Source organism: Scophthalmus maximus, chromosome 10 (assembly GCF_022379125.1).
Source record: "Scophthalmus maximus strain ysfricsl-2021 chromosome 10, ASM2237912v1, whole genome shotgun sequence".
NCBI classification, from domain to species: Eukaryota; Metazoa; Chordata; class Actinopteri; order Pleuronectiformes; family Scophthalmidae; genus Scophthalmus; species Scophthalmus maximus.
This window is the reverse complement of record NC_061524.1, coordinates 24,806,157-24,826,954: the sequence shown is the minus strand read 5'-3', so window position 1 is coordinate 24,826,954 and position 20,798 is coordinate 24,806,157. Positions and strand designations below refer to the sequence as shown.

The 20,798-nt window shown below is 40.5% G+C and overlaps 1 protein-coding gene across 1 annotated transcript in view; it reads right to left on the bottom strand.

Annotated features, from left to right (window-relative positions):
- The window catches only part of arid5b (AT-rich interaction domain 5B), a 70,178-nt gene that overhangs the window by 46,018 nt on the left and 3,362 nt on the right, over positions 1-20,798 (bottom strand). The window contains exon 3 of the mRNA XM_035605622.2: positions 13,452-13,686. Coding sequence (XP_035461515.2) covers positions 13,452-13,686 — 235 coding nt within the window. The remainder of the gene's footprint in view (positions 1-13,451; positions 13,687-20,798) is intronic.

The window sequence follows — 20,798 nt, the reverse complement described above, 5'->3', positions numbered from 1 at the left end:
TTCTGATATAAACTTCAATTTTTTTTTTTAATTGAGTAAATATTTGTTTATCTGACAGGCTCAGGAGAGATTCCGCACCAACAAAAGGAGTTGTCAGTGTATTGGGCCATATCATTCAAATATATATTATTTAAATTTGTTTAAATATGACTGTTGGGTAAACACTACTGTAACCCATGGGAGGTGGAGAAGTGTTTTATGCTACGGGACTGGTTGGAGAAGTTTACATGGAGCTGAATCACCATGAATTCAAGCTGATACGATGCTCTCTGTGATAGGCAAATGTTTGTATCTGATATTGAAAGCATGAGTATAGTAATACAAATACAATGGGTGGATTGTGACACGACGGAATGTCTTTGTACTAATTCCTCTAGGAGGAACATATTCTCACAAAAGGGGACTAACACCCAGAGGAAATGTTCTATTGAAACTGCACAGAGGGCAGAGAGAGAAAGAGAACCCTCCACGCATGCTGGCTCCTGTTCTTAATTATAGTCAAGCGCTAAAGTGCCTCGTTCGTTTCAGTAGGGTGGGGCAGTGGCCTGTGACAAAGATAAAAAAAATGTTTATGTAATTTTCACCTCAATTTATTTAAGTGTGCGGCACAAGGATTGGGGACACGGCTACGCATACAAAAACAAGCACACATACACACACACACACACACACACATAGGAAGTCACACTTATAAGAAGTGCATAAACATACACACACACAAACACACAGAGAGAGAGAGAGAGAGAATTCAACTTCCCTCAGCTTAATTCCATCCCAGATGTTCTTGTGGTGGTGGGGGGGGGGGGGGTTTAAACCACATTTTTAAAAACCATACCACATTTTTGAAAACACACCCATATTAAATGTTTTCAGTTAAACACAGGAGAAGAGAAGGGAAGAGAAGAAACAACACAAGCACTTTCCTCCAGTTGATTTATGTGATTCTATTACATTAAACATTCTTTCCCCTGAGCAGGCTCAGCTCCCTAGCAACCATCGCTCGCAGCCCTAATGTGTCTGGCGCGGGGCCAGAGAAAGCTGCCTGCCTTATTGATTGCCAGATTGAAAAGTTTGCATTTAATAGGTCTTGTAATACATGGAGGAATTATTCAGAGGGGCTCCTTGTCAAAAACCCAAATTGGTTCTTTCTACTATCAAAAAAAAACCAAGAGGGCCTTGTAACAAATGAGCTATCATAAAGCTCCAAGCAGCCCCTTTTGTGCCTGGGATTAAATTAGACATAGCTCTGGCCACTCAGAATTATCACAGTCATGAGGAAGGAAAGCTGAAACCATGATTACTACGAGGTTAGGGGCCAAGTTGTCGCTTAAGATGAGAAACACAAGTTTGTGCCGTGTTGATCTCCTTCTGTATAGTGATGGATTGGGCCTAAACACTGTTCGCTGTCTGGTCCCTGGCTGCATCCTGACTAATGAAAGACTACTGCTGGGTGGGGGGGGGGGGGGGGGGGGGGGGGGGGGGGGTCAATCCACTTATGGCACAGTCAATTCAGAGAGTAAAAAACAAGCTGCTCTGCGAGAACCCAAAATGTGCAAATACCACAGGGAGCAAATTTAATCAACTATCTTTGGTTGCAGAAATGCAGCTGCCTTTTGACTACACAAACAAGCGGAACCCCCTCTCCATGTGTCTTTCCCTCGCCTCACACAAGCCTAAAAGCTTTCACATCCAGGTGATGATACTCTATCTGCTATGACGGCCACTCGCATTTGTCACGCAGCTCTGTCCGACACAAACGCAATTGAGCAGCTGCTATCAGACATCTCGGAGGTTGTCAGAGACAGAGAGAAGGAGGGAAACGTGGAGTTCCCTCGACTCAACCTGCAGCGGACGGCATTTTCAACCTCACACATCCTCCTCCTGCAGAAAGAAACGGATGACACGTTTGGCTTTAAATGTATCTTTAATGGGACAGCAAGCTCCCATTTGAGTGAGTTCTGCTCGAAGGTTAGAGCAAGGGAGGGAGAGGGAGAGAAAAAAAAAACGTCTTATCAGGAGATTGGGAATTGGGTCAGGAAAGGAATTACATGCCATTCTAGATCAAAGTTGCCGTGTGCATTTCCTCAAAAAAGGGCCCCTTATTATCAACTCTGACTTATCTCTCAGGGCATACACTGTGTAAAAGGAAACATGATTTAATAAGTTTTTCGTAAAAGAACGAAGCAAAAGAAAAAAGCAGGAGGGGGGAAAGAAAAATAGTAGAAGCTATTTAGGACAGGCATGTTTCCCAATGGTAAAACTATAATGGGTGGGGGGGGGGGTTGTAAATTCCTGTCATTATATAAGAGCCTCTCTTTCCCTCTCTTGCTCAAACATCAGATCTGTACGTAGGAGGAAGGCTTTAAATAAACAGCACGCAGAGTTAAGCCAACTGGAACCCCTTTTCAATAAGTATATCCAGCACAATACTCAATTCATATTTCATTTATTTAGTTGAAGGACTTGACAATACAGTAAAGGAGAGAGTGACATTAGCGGCGAATGATAACAAATGGAGCGGTTCGCTCCCCAAGGGGAGGCGCTCTAGTCTGGGCCTCAGAGGGAGAGTTTACAGAAAGCAATATGTCATTAAAAATCAGCGCCATCTGTTCATGTTTCTAGTCTTCTTTGTGCTTTTTTTATAGATATAAAGTGTATTGGTTATACAAAAGTTAATCTCAGAAGTGCAAATTGTAGGATTTTATCGTGTATATTTAGCTGTGACTTCTCAGAGCACCACAAAGAAAAGAAGAAAACCCAGACCCACAAACCGTATTTCACATGGCTGTGGTGTTATTCATAGTATCTGGCTAAACAAGCAGGTCATTTCTGATAAACAGCAACCAGCTTGGCTTTAAACTCATTCATTCCTCCTGATTACAGAACACGACTGATGTGGAAAACCTCCGCTTTACCGACAAAGCTGCCATCACTGTAGTGCAGCACATAGAGTGTTTCACATTGCACAAGGATGATAAGAGCTTCAGTGGAGAAAAAATCTACTTGCTGTGATAACAAGTTTACGTTCACACGGTCCCTCTCGCCAAGAAATACTTTTTATTTCTCACTGTAATATTGCCGTGTTTTTATGACAACCACTTGCAATCCCAGCAAGTTCAGTATGAGCTGAGAATGACAATGGGAGATATTTTTGTGTTGTATTCTCCTTTTTGTTTATTCTTCTGTTTATTTTATTTTATGAAAGCCATCTGAGGACTGTTATGTATTGTGTGCCTAGTATAATAACTGAGAGAAATAGTATGAAATGAAAACAACATGAATCATGCCAATTATTTAGCAAATGCTTCTATTGTCTAAGAACTTGCCAGTCTTAGCGATGACTGCCAATATGTGTGTGTCATTAGAAAGAGGCTATAAATGATCAAAATGCTACTTGATCAATTTGTTTCTCATGAAAGCCAAACACTGAAATATTGTGGAGTTCATTGCATACTTATCTGTCTTTGCAGAACTCTATGTCCTCTGGTGTGATTCTCTCTCATGGACAATAACTACCTTCTGAGATAAATCTAAGTCATACCTACTGTTTGCCATAACATGGTGTTTCTGTGACTAGGCTATTAACTTAACTTTAGATACTATCCTCTGACACATGGAATGAACAACAGCTTTCCCCAGAGTTATGGCTGAGGGGGAAATCAGCAGAGAGAAAAAACAAGGCTGGCTGAATGCCTCTCATTTTGCCAAGTGCTCCTCAGGCCAGCACATAACAAGGAAATGGACTGACAGATTGAGAAAGAGGACAGAGAGGCATCAATGATCTTTTGTTTGTAGCCAAGGCGCTCCGTCCAGCTCCCCCGGCAGTCAATATATCAAAAGGAACCAAAATATATTACACCACCTGCACCCAGATATTTTACAAATACAAATCACGTCATTTGTATTTCTTCAGCTTAATAAAAGCATTAAGAGCAGTTATGTACCCAAGGAAGAATGTGTGAGCATGCAGCACATGCACGCACGCACGCACGCAAACACACACACACACACACACACATGTGCACACACACACACACACACACACACACCGCTCCCACCAAAAGGTCTGGAATCTATCAAAGCCCCCATTGCAATTACCATTCAATGCGGGGGGAAAGCATTACCTCTGTCCTGTGAAATGAACACTATGTTATTCCTACAAGGCTATAAGTCTATCTTCCATACTGTGTACTACAGTATATATCCGGCGGCCATGGCTCTGTGACCCTAATCAATTCTGCCTCATGACAGATATTCAGTGAATGTTGAGTAACTCATCTGCAATCAGCTGCGAGAACTATTTTTACCTTGGCACAACTCTCACTGAAAGCGTTTTTTTTTTCCTACACTGTAATGCTAAGGTAGAATTAAATGGGTATTTCATACTTGAGTTAATGAGTTCACACACCTTCGCATACATACTGTAAAAGTCAAGTTATTATTATCATTGTGCACAGGCCGGTTATTAAATGAGGTAAACAAGAACCTGGTATGAAAAAAAAAAGTAGAAGCTTGGCCAAGATTCTTCATTGGTGTGATTAAGAAATGGAACTGGATCTTTTAAACTCACACTAAACTGGCAACACACGATGAACTGATGAAATGGGTTGTTCATCAGGAGGAAATGTGTACACAAAAAGAAAGAACACAAATTTTCTCCATATTTTTAAATTCTCTTCACCAAGATAATACAATGATCTGAATGAGCCCATGATGTTGACATTTAGTGTTGGAAGAAGAATTAATGTAAGTAAATGCTGCAATGTTTAAATATTGCATTACAAATATCCTGCATTGCAAATGTGAAATGTTAAAGTACACTGTTAATGACTTCTGTAAATTTACAGCAAGATTTCAACATTATTAACCAGTTATTTGTTAAAAGAGCACTTTACTGTTAATAAAAATGACAATCTGTAAAATTACACTATATTGATGTGTTTTTAAACAGCAAAATCCTGTATTGCTAAAATACATCACTTTACTGCAGAGTAACTTAGATAACAGTGTCATACAGTATTTATTGCATTCTGGGAAGAGAAAATTCATCAGCACATGTGGAGCTGGGATCGATTGTTTTCTTCATATATCCCCATCCGTCGAATTATTTGGTGAGTATCAATTTGACTTAATCCTTAAACCAGAGAAACGTCTATCAGTGATGTTTCCAGGTTGTTTGCATCATCGAATATGTGCATGTGACATCATAGATGGATTAGGCAGCTAGCTAGAGTTTCATAGACTGCTTAGTCTGGACGGGACAGAGTCACCAACAAGAGTCGATCCACGTGTCCACTCTGCTGAGGAGACTCATGGATTTCGTTTGGGCCTTCATCTAAGACGGTGAGCTAATTCAGCCCCATAACTCACTTACATGTGAGAAAACACCAGATTGTCCTTTTTCTCTAATTCTTTGAACTCATTTCTTTCTCTTTCTTTCTCTCTCTTACACAGAGTCAGAGGTGGTTTGAGAGGACCAGAAGTCCGTCACTCCTCTGCCATCGTTCAACTCTTGGACTTCTGCACTTACACTTAAGTATACTTGTTAGAGCCTGAATGTACAGTTCATATTTGGAATTTGGAATTTTAATTGTTTTGATACAGCATTATGTTGACCAATGTTTCGTCCCAGGTCTTTGTTGGTACTATTTTAATATGCAATTGTTCTACATGTGCAGTTTACAACGTTTTATTAAAATAAAAAATAAAAATGCAAAAAGAGGTTGTGATTTATTTGACTGAAAAATCTGTGATTTCAAAAGAACCTGCACTTTCAAAGAACCTTTTGCTGTGGTTTATACTCTGTGCTTGTAGCCAGATTTTGGGAGGACTTTAAAACCAGTGAGGTCTATTTTAGTGTCTTTCCTAGGTCAAAAAAGAATTGTATTAAAAAAAAAGTAAACGGTCAGTCAGTCAACTGTAAGGTACTGTAAAATATAAAAAAAACAGCCAGCCAGTCAGTTGACTGTAAAATACTGTGAAAATAATCAAAAAACAAGTTCATACCGTATTTTTGAATAACAGTACAATTCTGTAAATTTTTGTTATGGTAGAAAATGTCAATTTTACAGTAGCATAATGGCAACCCTGCTGCCAGCTGATTACTGTTTGGTTTTTTTACAGGGAAAACATTTAACAGTGTAGACCTACTCAGTAATCATAATGTAGACACCTTGCTCCTGTGTGTATTATGCTATTGTTGGATTATTATAATTGATGAATTCACATGTGTCGGTAGTATTTTGCAAATGTATCTGGATGAAGTGGCGCCAATTTTTGTAAAACTGCATCCTATTTGATGAACTCATATGTTCTTTGTTTAAAATCTAAACGTATAAAATTACAAAACCAACACTGTCAAAAATAGGAGTAGAATACAAACTACATAATTTTGCTGTGAGTGACATCATTTAAATATATACTCAAAGCACCAGATTAAATTCCACCACTGTGTTTTTTCCTTTCAAAACACTACTGTGTTGAAGTGATTTTCTTAATGTTGATTTGACTTTCAAGTCCTTTTTGTGCTCAACAGGAAGTCCAGAAGAGGATAGTTTTACATGCATTCATAAAGCAGATGGACTGGCATGCTCATAAAATATGCAGAGTTATTCACTGTACAATCTGTGATGTCTAGAAAGCCCACTGAGCTGCACAGAATAATCCGTATCTATCTATCTGAAGGCAGAATGAAACTGAGGAAGAAAGAATATATCAGGGAGACAATTCAGCACTGAAATATTAATGACAAAAACAAATATACAGAAATCTCTCCAAAAAGGCTGCTGGTTGGGTAACACTTAAGCATGAGTCAGAGTGTAACTGGAACTGGCAGGCAGTTTGTTTAAGAAAAGAAAAGAAGTGTTCCTAAATCAGCACACAATCTCAAACGAAACCTTCTCATCCATGTGATTTTGAAGCATTTAATAATAGTAATGATTTGATATCAAAAAAGATTTCGGAGGTAGATGAATTTGTGTATCATGAAAGAAGCTCATTCCTTTCCTGCCTGTTTAAGACGGCTGGTGAGGTCACATCAATAGCATCTCTGTTGTTGCAGACCTGACTAATGGAGAGAAGAGAGACACAAATTGTTGTTTCAGAACTTGCTAATGGAGAGACAGAGCTCTTCATTTCCTCGGAGGTCATTCTCATTGTTTAACCATGCACCAGCCGCCAGCCCCCTCCCATGTGCAAGTCGAGAAAACACATTATGTGACAGTCCAGAAATAAAATAACACAAATTATTAATGAATATAGCAATTGGAAAAGCTGAATTTGATTATGGTGTGAGCCATAACAGGATATGGGTGCTGGGTGGTCTCTGCCTCTCCCTCCCTCTTTCTCGCACAGTGTGTCTTTCTCTCTCTTTCTCCTATTCAAATTCGAGGCATGCTCAAACATCTAATAGATTTTTTCACCCCAGCACACAATTTACTGCTTACAGATTTAGAATTCTCTGGCTTCCGGCCAGGCCACAGTCAGAAGGGAATTAATGATATGAGCACATCAGTGAGGAAAAACAGCTTGTGATTCTCTTTCCTACAGGTCTGAGCATAATGAAGAAGATAACCCCCCCCCCCCCCCGACAAAATAAAAACAACAACCATACTAGCAAAGGACAGGGAGGGGGTAAGAGAGGCACATTATCAATATTACTACACTCAATTACATTACATCAACGGGGATTTTGGGCAGTTTATAGAATTAGTTCTGCAGAAGAAGTAGAAATATGTTTCAGGGGCGGATAGCAAACAAGTGTAAACAAAACAATCTGCCACATATTCTGAATAGAGGAGTACAGTCTTACAAAAGCATAGCATTCTCTCCCTGCCAGCGTCACAACATACCATTACTTTGGTAACACCACAACACGTTCTCTTTATCTGTTCCAGGCAACCGCTTACTCCTACCCACATAAAAACATTTTCACGTGTGATAGTGACTCAAAGTCCCAAATAATGTTCTGTATTGCCACTGCACCGAGACAAATCAACCATGACAAGAAAGCGTCTGTCTGTTTCCTTATCAACAGTGCCAACTCCGCATAAACATTCTCTGACGCTCTGAACAGGGACAGAATCTACCCTCTACATCAAATTGAAATGTTCCGTCTGAAATATTGTCGCAATATCAATTCGGCCATATGTGCAAATCCCGGCGCACAGATCAGATGATGTCTCAGAGGAAAATTCTGTGATTCTATCCCCAAGCGAATAAGGCTGTACAAAAATCGAAATGCAAAAATATCAGGGGAACCCGATGGATAAGTGGTTAGGGCACATACCATGCACGCATTTCCCTCAATCTAATATAAGCATAAAACGACCACACACAAAAAACAACCTCCGATGATGTTGCTCCGTGTCTCACCAGCCTTTGAGCTCAGTTAATGTAAGTTTAGCTCTGATCACATAAAGTTATGTTTAAATGTGTTCCAGTTTCATACTGCACACTATTCCTAAACGCTGGAAAAGTATCAAAATCAAATATATGTATTTAGTCGGGGTAGCAGATCACAGCTCACACAAAATCAGTTGTCTCATTAGGGTTTAAAAGACAGGTTCACAATTCTAAAATAATGTGTTCAAATAATATTCAGGTGTCTTTATGTACATAGAAGGAGATCTTGCTTGCTGTAATCATTCAAAGTGATCCATTCTTAATGTAATGTCTATGCAACGTTTAGCTAATATGAGGCTTCATTAGCTTCAGTCAATGAATTGACTATCTCCCAAAGTTAAAGTTTTTTTAAGTAAGAAATCCCTTTCAGTGATAATCTTCCTCCACCAAAGTGCCACAACACCGAAAAAAAACAAAGAGAGAATTTGGTAGAAAAGGTAAAAAGACAAAAAAAAAAGGATGTTGCTTTGCAAAAACCATCAGCCTAATTGATGAACTGTAACTTAAGTATACGACAGGCACAATGGTGAAGGTCGGCTGTAATGGATTATAGAAAAAAAAATCCATAATGTAATAATTTTCATACATGTAACTCACAACTAAGTGCATTTGGATGTATCACGTCAAATTTGACTCTACGAGACTATGTCTTTCCTAGAATAATAATAACTGACCTTCACCCTTTCATGTCTTTCCTAGAATAATAATAACTGACCTTCACTTACTGAATATTCAATGAAAATTTTCGGATATCTAATCCATCATGCGTCCTCCAGCTCCCCAGGTTGGCCTGATCCACTGTATGCGTTTGAGGGGTCACACAGCACAATTACAACTACTTTAATATGCAGCACTGGAGGAAACATCTATTTTGAATAAATAGTTGTGATGTCTGGAGATAAAAATAAATATAATAATATTATTTTTGTAATTCAATGGTGTCATTCATTTTTTAAATGGTGCCTACAAAAACAGTGTAAAAAAACATGGGGAGGGGTGCATGATTTTGCAATCCACTGTTTTTTCAGACAGCCTGTGCGGTTACTTTCTCCTGTACAAATGTTTTCTCAGATCCCTGATCCTCACAGCACTGAGGGATGAGACAGCTTGAGATGATCCTATAGGCATAAGGTCATGAGTCGAGAACAAGTCCATGTTCTTTGAATGCAGGAGTCACAAGCTATGACCATGTATAATCCTCCTCATCATCTCGACTCACAATCGGCTCAATATTTTTCATTGTAAGGACTCGAATTGAAAAAAGACGAGACGGTAAAACCTATTCATCTTTTTTTGTGAGCAAGAGCCATCCTTTGTGTGGGTGTTTGAAAAAATATCTATTTATTTAATTTTTTTCCCCATTTATGGCTCTCAGCACAAGCCAACAAACTGTATCAGCAGATAGAGCTCTCCAACCCTCGGCCTCGTAGTATACGACCAGAAACCAATTTCGGCAGGCAGCAATGTAAAAAAAAAAAAAAAGAATCAGGCCAGTTCTCTGGGGAGAGATAGAGGAGCAGAATGTAAACTTCCTTAGCAAGCAATCCCTGGTGTTAAAAAAAATAATAAAATGAAAAACAAAGGCCAAAACACTCAAATACCCACAGTAATACAAACTGAACCGAGTGATCACCTGCATTAACTGATTTAGTGGCTTACGTCTTTGTCTTTTTGGGGAATTTAAGTAATTCAATTTTTGTGATTTTTACTTTAAATCAAGCATGCTTTTTCGAATAAGAAGTCCCTTCTGTAAAGGCTATATGTGGTCAAAAACAATACTTATAGAAAGGAATCGTTTGATGCTTTGGTAAATAAAGGTAGAGAAAATAGATACTCTCATTACATTCACTAGATATGAAGCTACAGCCAGCCACGGATTAGCTTAGCTCAGCTTAGCTTAGCAAAAATACTGGAAAATGGGCTGGCCTCTTATGATGAGGACAAGAGTAAGAAGCTACTGTGCCAAGGCAAGAAATAGTTCAGCACATAACCCCCTATATAACCACAGCATTTGGATTTCTTTATAAAGATTCAACGTTCTAATTTTTGAACTTAAGTCGTGCAATTTTGTTACTATCAAGAACCATGATAGCCGTGTTTTCCCCCTGTTTCCAATATTTGTGCTAAGTTTAGCTAACCAGCTGCTTGTGGTAGCTTCTCATTTACTGTAAAAAGAGGAGCAGTATCATCTCCTGTAAGTAATTAAAACAATTTACACATATTCCCAGAATATCAGACTATTCCTTCAGCAGACCAATGCCAGTATTTCTTTAACATCACAGCATGAATTAATGTTTTTAAAGGCATGTCAGAAAAGGCCTTTGCAAATCTGGCCGGTTGCTCTTTTAAAACGGTGTGCTTCAAAGCCTGAATAAAGTTGGCATTTGAATTATGCTACCAATCTTCTCTCTGCCTCACAGATTTGAGAGGATCACAGCTGTCGATGCTGCAGGACACAAGTGAAGGTCACTTGTTTCTCTAATTAACCACCTTACTTTGATTTCAATCTTTGCGCATTTCTGAGGATAGAATAGAGCTTTGTTCACTCAATAATACATCATTCCCTGTGTGATGCAGCTCAAGGAAGAAAACATTTCCATTCTGCTATTTGAGATGCTTCTGTCTCGTAGTATTTTTCATATGTTGCCTTTGAGACAAAAATACATAACAGTGTACTTAATCCACTTTGGCAGCGTGCCAGGAAAAGTTAGGATATGGACTTGGGGAAAAAAAGAAAAGTTTCCCTCGATAACAATGGCACACTTTATTGCTCTTTAGCTCACAATGGTTTTTCTGTGCACCTTGTGGTGTTGCTGCAGTATCCTGTTATGGGGAACAATTCAATTCCTCTGACATAGTTACAGATCAACCCAAGAATAACAATCAGCAAATATATCATTCAAGTAATACAGCAAGCAGCCACTTCAGGCTGTTCTGTGCATGAATACAATCCACACATAGAGCCCTATCATATAAAAGTCTGATGAATCAATGAGCCAACATATTGCACAGAATTACCAACATTCAGCTACAGGACGCTTTAAGGGTACTTTTATATCTGATCTGCTGCTGTGACATGAATATTTCATACCAGTAGTCAGAAGCATTGCAGTGGCACATTTCATATTTCTATGCGAACCCTTGCTCAGAGTAACATGCATTTGCCTTGATGAATAAGTGATCTCTCTCTTTCTTTCTCTGTCTCTCTCTTTCTCCCCAACTCTCTGCCCCTCTCATTTTGTTCGACTGTCAACAACTGACACACGCCAAAGATGTAGTGAACAAACAAATTAATGGACAAGTGAGTGCACACCACTGATTGTTGGTGTGTAGCATGTGTGTGTGTGTGTGTGTGTGTGTGTGTGTGTGTGTTTGTGTATGTGTGTGTGTGTGTGTGTGTGTGTGTGTGTGTGTGTGTGTGTGTGTGTGTGTGTGTGTGCGTGCGTGCGTGCATGCGTGTGTGTGTGTGTGTGTGTGTGTGTGTGTGTCTCTGGTGCCCTGCCAGAGTCTGAGTCCGTTCTGCTGAGTGGGCAGATTCTCTGGCAGAGTGTCCCATCGGAGTGACAAGTGCATTTAGAAACAGCCTGATGGAGTCATTAACGGCATCACCGCTCATTAGCAGCAGATTCTCTCTCTCTCTCTCACACACACACACACATGCACGCATGCACGCATGAACACACATGCACACACATGCACCCACCCTCAGTAACAATGTACGTCAGGTTATCTGTTACTGACAACAGATAAATCTATAAAATCTAGATGAAACAGCACATTTATAGAAAGCCATGATATAGAACTTAATATCATTAAAGAAGCAGGCTGACAAATCTATTTATGAAAGCAAGCAATCACATCCACACCCACAAGCACAATCAAACTATATTGATTACTGGAATAACAACAAAGCTTCCACTATTGATCTTCTTGTCCTTTTTGTGTATGAGATTCAAGCAATGTCGAGTAATCAAGGGCATTTACAGCGTCACACAAATACACAATAGCTTCTCTTCCTGGAAGAGCCCAAGCAGAAAACAGAACAAGAGTCATCAATGAACCATTTTCTACAAAAAAAGGCTCATATTTCTGTGGCAGTTTCACTTCCACATCGGCTGTACGGACAATTTTATCATTAAAAATAACTAAAAAAAGGGGATCATAAAGATTAACGTCTTGCTTAAATCACGACTATACATACTTTCAAGCTGACAAAGAATACTGTAATTCTGATGGTATTTTCAGCATGTTTGCTAAGCTACATTACACCATTCTAATCAGCATTAGGCATTACATCACAGCCATGTGACAGAGAGAGAAAGAGAGAGGCAAATAAGTGGGAAACAGCTTCAAAGGGAACATAATGTTCTTTCTGATTATTAGGCTCAAACGCCGGAGTTTCTATTTGCATCAGGTGAGTCATCTGCAGAGACGCCCTGCTTTATTTGGATTCACAATGCTGCAGTGAGACCCCAGGAGCCTGGTGCAGGAATCAACCATTCCCTGACACTTAGTGGCACCGTGTGAATGATGTATACACCAGGCAAACATTCAGACAATGATCCTTGAAACTGTTGAGATGCACAGCCAATTATGATCTGTACTGACGGGTAAGAGGGTTTCCGGGGAGCTGTGGACTGCAGTTTGATGTGACTTAATTATGCAAAGACGTTACCAGCTAAATTATGTGATTGTTGCTAGACTCAGAAAACAGAGCTGTTATACAGTAGGATGGTCACGCGTTGGCAGACACACTGCCATTATGTCTAGCTTGCCTCTATTAGTGCGATTCTCAGCTCATTATATCAGGAGGAACACAACTACACACAGATGAATTACTCCAGTCAAGACAACACTTGTTTAACCAACCATAGGACAATAAAAACCATTTGATTTATGGTGGAGACTGGACACAAATACATAAACATTCAACACGGCAGCCGAGAGAATTTAAAAAAAAGACGGCAGTAACCTTTTAAAATGAAGAAACGCTTTAAAAAAAACACCCTCAAAAGAAAAAGGAAATAAACTTTTCTGCTGGCACTCACCTAGTTGTGCCCTCTCCCTCTGGACATCCTTGAAGTTGAGTCCACTGGTCAGGGTGCTCTCTCGATAGCGGTGGAGGGCCTCCCGCCTCCCGTTGGTCCCCAGCTCCCGGAGGACAGACTGTTTGAGAGGCTCGGTCTTCAGACCGTGGGCCCATCCTGACAAGTCTGGTACTGTCCACTTCACCAGGTCCTCAAGCCGCACAATCACTTTCTCAGACACTGCAATTACCTCGTGCTGAAAGGAGGCAGGGCAGAATCCCAATTACAATTTTGGAAATTATAATCGACAGATTGTAAGAAAAGATAAAAGAAAATACTCCCCACAAACAGTTCATTAGAAAACAATGCAACTAAGCAGAGATAACTTTTTTTCAACAGACCAAGGTCCTACCATTCAACATCAGGCTATTTTTTATACTTTCCATTCTGTAGTAGTGGGAGTTTGCATGTTCTCCCCGTGTGTGCGTGGGTTCTCTCCGGGTTCTACGGCTTCCTCCCACAGTCCAAACACATGCAGAATGGGGTTAGGTCAATTGGAGACTCTAAATTGACCGTAGGTGTGAATGTGAGTGTGAATGGTTGTTTGTCTCTGTATGTGGCCCTGCGATAGGCTGGCGACCTGACCAGGGTGAACCCCGCCTCTCGCCCAATGTTAGCTTGGAATAGGCTCCCCTGGATGGATGGATTCTGTAGTAGTATTTAGATCCTTTACTTTAGGAAATAATACTATATTAGTACTTGGTAGATTTACAGCATATAAATGCATTACATACGTGTTTCATATCTTATCCTGTAACAAGTATATATATATATATATATATATATATATATATATATATATACCTCTGAAATTGAAAATTATGAAGTAGAATCTAATGAAGCTGCAAGTCAAGTACAAAATCGTTAGATGTGTACTTAAGTACCTGCATTCCAACACTGGTAAGAAATGATTGGCAGTATAAGGTGACATAATAAGGATCCAAGGGTGGGTCAACATAGGCTTCAAAAATAGGCTTCAGAAACAGGCGTAGAAGAAAAACACAACGGACAAACAACAGAACGTCCTTCTCTATCAACTTAATTGGTATGTGCGCCGTGTAGCGTTACGGCTGTGGATGCACATTAATGTAAGTAAATTACTGCACCATGAATATGGATGATGTAGATGAATGGAATTTATGCCAGCAGTTAAATCAATGTCAATGAGGACATGGATGCCTGAGAGTTTGGATTAGCATTTAGGAAATTCCCCATGAATGCTGAGGTTTTGCACTTTTAAACAAGAAGTCATACTCTGTGGCTGTGATAACACCTTCGAAGATTAGAGGAGTAGGAGAAATGTAATTTGATCAGCATGGATGCAATGAACTGGAGGAAGCTGAGAGCCCGTGGTTTCCCTGACACAATAAAATGAATGTGACACTGTCAGGAAACTATGTAAATCTATAGCAGAGACGTCACACAGAGGCTGAATAAAAAGCTGCAGTGATTTTGTGCACATACTTTAGTCTGTTCAGTTGGCCTACTTAATAAGATTTGCTCTGTTACCAGTATCTGCTTCAACCTTTTCTTTCCCCTCTATGGTTGAGTCGACTTCTTTTAATAACTCTCATACCCAAAGAACTAGCAGTCCAATGGAGAGGGAACGGAAGTGGAGATCCTTAAATGTGTTTCCATTTGAAGGGCCAATGGATGAAGTGCATGTAACCAACAGAGTGGAGTGGTGTGCTGGACGATAGCTATTACAGAAACAGGGAAATCTGGAGGACAGATGTGTACGGGCAGAAACACAGACACGCTGAGTAGGTCTCTGATGTTTACATTTGGTTATCTTCAATTTAGCAGGCATCTGTCTCCTGTACGCATTTCCCCTCAAAGAGCCTCTATATCACTGACATTAAAATAACACTCATTTATGTATGTATGGATGTAAAAACGGTGGATCCAATAAAACAAACTACACCCGTACAATCCAATGAAATGCAAAAGTCCAACTCTGCAGAATTTGTTTTCCTTTGTGGAGCTTAAAATGTAAAGTTTTTGTCTTGTATTGGCATTTGATCCTGCATTCCCCAAGTGTTCCTGTTATGTGATCTCTATTTTCCAAAAAACAACAGCACATGAACGGTTTTTCAGACTATCTGGGTGCTCAGTCTGCACAATTACCTATATTCAGTTCTCACATAATTTTGCAACTATACAGGCATATCAAATCCCAGCCAGTTGGAGACAGTATTTCCTTATAAAGGAAAAAAGCCTGTGAGGGACGGCTTGATATAGCTGTGCCTCCCTCACTAAGTAGAAACATCAAACATGGGTTTTCGGTCTTCTTATAATGAGCTGTCTTCAGCTGTCAAGTGGTGGCGGGTGCTTGTAACCAGCTTTCCATGCAATGAAAAACTGACTGCCGGTTCTACCTTCGGAAAAGCAGGCCATTTGAATAATGTAGAGAAACAGTAAATAGCATTCAGCCTGCAGCCCCCAAAAAAACCACACCGTACTGTATCTCTCCAGAATTAGCTACTGTACTTTGAGCAGATCTTCCGAGAGCACGCAGAGAAACACAACCATGAAATATTCCCGTTCAGTCTATCTGAAACACCAAATAGTGAACTGAATGTTCCGTTGCTGTCTCATGAGTCAAATAGCAATGCTTCAAGTAATTCAATAGCACACCGGAGCATACACACAGCAACAGCAAATCTTAAAAGCACACAGCCATTCCCTCCGTATCAATCAGCGGACTGACACGGCGCCTTGTGCGAGTGTCAACAGATCCTGTTTGGTGACTTGTTCGGCTCAAGACCTGAACACAACAGGTGAGGGCAATTCAGCAGCTGTCAACACCTTCCAGGATATAATCAGTCTATGAACTGCAGCTCTTAAAAAAGAGAACAGGCTACAAACATTAACTTATAGCAAATACCGTAGAATTAAGGAATGTGCTTGGGTATCTGAGAACCAGCCAACTGAGTCGGTTATTGAGAAACAGCCATTACAACGCCGTTGCGCCGGCCTAGTTTGCCACGATCAAATAAGAAAGAATCTCTAACAATAGTGACACAAACTAGTGTATAGCTGCACTTGATGAATATTCATATGTCTGTGTCATCTGTTGGTTCAATTAATATTTGAGAATAAAAAGAATCAACAGTAAAACAAAACAATCCTCATGCTTCTTGTCCAACCAGCAGTCCATAAGGCACGGATTTGAGAAGCTGTCACCAGTGCATGTAGAGCTGACACAACTCAGACAATCAATTAGTAAGTCTACAACTATTTGTATAGTCAATAAAATATTGAAATCATGAGTTTTTCTTAACAAAGTCCGCCTGCCGAAGTGTCCTTGGGTTAGACACTTAACCCCCTAAATTTCCCCTCACGGCTGTGCCAGCAGCGTTTGAATGATGTGTAACATAAAAGCACTATATAGAAGTGCTGTATGAATGTTTGTGTGATTGTGTGAATGTGACTTGTACTGTAAAGCGCTTTGGGTTGTCAATGAGACTAGACAAAGCGCTGCTGTATATAAACGGTTGTGACTTGTTAAATGTGAGTATCTGCTGGTTTTTTCTTTGTCCCTTGTGATAGTAAATTGGAAATGTTAAGCATTCAAGGTTTCAACCTAGACTACTTTCTTGTATATCACAAACCAATTAATGACTGTAGAAAATTATAGGCAGAAAGTTTGATGATAAGAACACTTGCTAATACTAAATTTTTGCTTCATAAGTGACCTTAAACAATTCCTCCATATTGTTGATGTTTGATTTTCGGTCAAATAAATTAAGTGACACATTGTTTCCACTCTCAACATAAATCGACTGAGATTACTCCGTCCCCTGGTATTCGTCAGCATCGCGGGGGTCTCCCACTGACTACTTGGATTTTGGGTTTCAAAGAGAAACTTGTGGCCTTGCTCTTCTGTAAATGCCGCCCATCCGCAATGTGCTGTCGTTTTGAGTTAGGCGGCTTAGAGTTTAGCAAAGCAGCAGACACAGCCAGCAGGCCACTTGATAATATAGGTCAAAGGACTGCAAGCCTGCAGCCAAAAGGTGACACTCCACATCAGCAACACAGCAAAAAGCCCGGCGTCATTTCAGTGACACTTCCTACACTAATGTATTAAGAGCATTTATACACTCTGCATCCGACACAAAATGTCTCAATGTTTTACCATCATTTCACCTCGAGTATGTCGATAAACTCTCATACAGTACGCTCTAATTGCTCATCCTGTGACTGTGTTAAAATGCAAAGTAACACATTAACTGCTGAATGTTACATTCTGTCTCGTTCTTCCATCAATAATTCATGTTATTACTGCTGCAGCATATCTCCAAAAACATTACTGAGTGAATTTATTGTCATGACTGCACATAATGGACTCAAAGTGGAAAAAAAACAGTCTTCTGCTGTGAAACTGTAGATAACTCTGTTGGAGCGTGAGGCAACCTCACTGAAATTAAACTCCCTGAAATCCATGGCATTCAATTTGTACGGATGCAGCGGTGTACTGGTGGCAGAAACAGAACATAGGCGACATTCCGAGTTCTATATTCTGTGATCCAATTAGCAACAATGCACCCTGAAATATTCCTAATCACTCCAAACAATTCCCCGCGAGAAATCCATGCCACTGTGCGCGAACAGTGAGGCGGACATTCCTGACTGTCAGCGTTCAGGGGCGGAGCGTTTCATCACTCGGACAGGACTTTCAGCTTGGGAATCAGGGGATGCACGCTCCCTGTGGGTGGGTGTCTTTCTATACTGTGGGTATAGACACACACACACACACACACGTACACACACACACACACACACACTGCCCCTGTCATGCTGGGAAGGTTTCAGGCTGCTGCCTCAGAGAGGTCAGCGCAGGAATTCCTCAGGCCAAAGGAGATTAGTAATTGAGTAATGGACATGGTGACATGGACAATGAGGAGACAATGTGGAGAGGTAGAGAGGTGGAGAGCAAGCAGGAGAGAGAGAGAGAGAGAGAGAGAGAGGGAGAGAAGGTATGAAACACAAGATGAGTTCATTATCTATCTCCCCTCCCCATGACTGACCTTGGCTTCAGCGTCCCAAAACAAACTTATCTGGGAATTAAACAGGAGCTCTGGGGAGTAAGCCAGGGACAATTGAATTAGAATATGTTTTTGAGACTGCCTCCAGACGAGAAAGAGTTCAAGGTACACATTTAAAAGGTGAGAATTATTGCACATAATGTTGCGGCACTTAATGCAAGCAGTTTATTCAACGGCATAAAAGTTGCTGTAATATCTGCGGGGTGCTGAACTCATCTTTTATTCACTGATTCCATTAAGAGATTGCTCTAACATGAGCTGGGGTGATACATGAACTTTGCATTTTGGCGCAGTAACAATGACAGAGAAAAATAGCCAGATAACAGGAGTTTTTGTGAAAGTAGGAGACGCATCCATCATGTAAGGTGACACGACAAAAACGCTGCGTCAGCTCCCTTGAATCACTGCAGCTTTGCACCCTTGTATTTTGCAAATGTACACACACGCACGCACACGAGCGTGCTCGCACACACACACACACACACACCTAAATGCATGATGATTCTACGTGCTCCATTTGAGAAACCGCAGTTAAAGATTAAAAAATATGGGTGGGAGTATTAAAGAAGAGTTTCTCATCTGTGGCTACATTCTCCTCTAAGGTTATAATAACAATCCACTGTAGCTGGGGGCACTGGAGTCATGCATCAAGGCAAATGTCTGTCTGGACAAGTGGTGAGTCAATGACAAAGTAGAAAAAACCAAGCTAAAGTGCACCGAAAGTCTCTTGTGTGTTGACAAACCAGACTTTGCTGTAACATATCATTACTCGGGCTGTGAAGACACAAAAGAGTTTGGATGAAAAGAATCAGAAGATTGTGAAGGACCGGGAATGACAACTCCTAAACCAATGGGAAATGTTAGTTGGGTTTTTTATAGTCTTTGAAGTCCAGGGTATTCCATTTTAAAGGTTTTAAATTACACTATCCTAAAAGCTGGTAATAATTTACATGCTATTTCAGCAATGGTGAGGAATTCACTGGAGGCCAGTGTTCAGAGTTAATGACTTGTTCTGCTGCAGGAGGAGGCACACATGCGCGCACGCCACAAATGCACACTAGACCCCCCCAACCCCCCACCCCCCTCTAAATTTCTGCCATTGTTGTTTGAATAGGGAGATTTGGTATAATGCACAGACTGACCAAGAGCATAGAGCCGTATGAATGAAAAAGATCACTGTATAAATGTGCCATATCACATTCACATTCCAGTCATTCAGCAGAACGACCTTATCCATCAAAATGCCGGTTGCATATCTGAGCCACTTACACTTAACTCAACTAGCATCCCAGATGCCTGAATTACCCATTCAGGGTTTTTCCCTTAGGAAAAATCAAAGAAGCAGCAAATGAATACAATCTAATTTCCCTACAAGCTGGCTTTCCAAGCACTGAAACCCATGCATGGACTATTGCTGAGAACCGAAGAAATGGCCCTGGACACATGCCAAAGTGTTTTCCACAGCAATCAATACTGGCCTACTGCTGCAGTCCCCAGCCTGTCTGTGTGTGTGTGTGTGTGTGTGCGCGCGCGCGTGTGCGCGCCAAAGCCTTGTCAGCTACAGGAACGGAATAGAGGAGAAGAGAGGTCAGATGAAATCAGAGGTGATGATAATAGCACATTAATATAACATGATCCAGAAATATTCTCCGAGGTGAATTCCCATTAAGAGCTCCTTGCTGTATTTGCAGTAAAGTGGGCTATATAGTATAAGATAGGCATAAGCAATTAACTGCCTGAAGCAGAGTTTACAATGAGTGGGTGTTGTATGCGGCGAGCTGTTATCTACAACAGCTCTCTTCTGAAATGGGGAGTCCAAAAACAGAAAGTATTACAGCCGGCCAGCAGTACACCAGCAAGAGAGGAAGGCCATTTGGATTGAGAAGAAATAATGTGTCACTCAATGAGTTTTAAAACACATGTGACTGTTTAGTCAGTGGCAGTTTGCAGGCAGACAAATAGAGCAGAGGCCCCAATAGAGGGTTTGTCATAATGGGTGAGCAACTCGACACAAAGCCTATTTAAAGAGCAAGCAGAGCTCAACTGGTGGGGGTAAACACTGCTTGTCAGCCTGAGATACAATGAAAAATAGACGTAGGCCTACCTCCACAGATGGACTTAATGATTAACTCAGTATAAATAGATTCATAAATTTGATCTGGATCTGTTTATCAACTATTCAGCATGCCCGGTGCATGCCAAGAGTGCGGTTTATTGAATGAATCACTATTTTCACTTCCAGGCCAAAGCTGGCTGGATG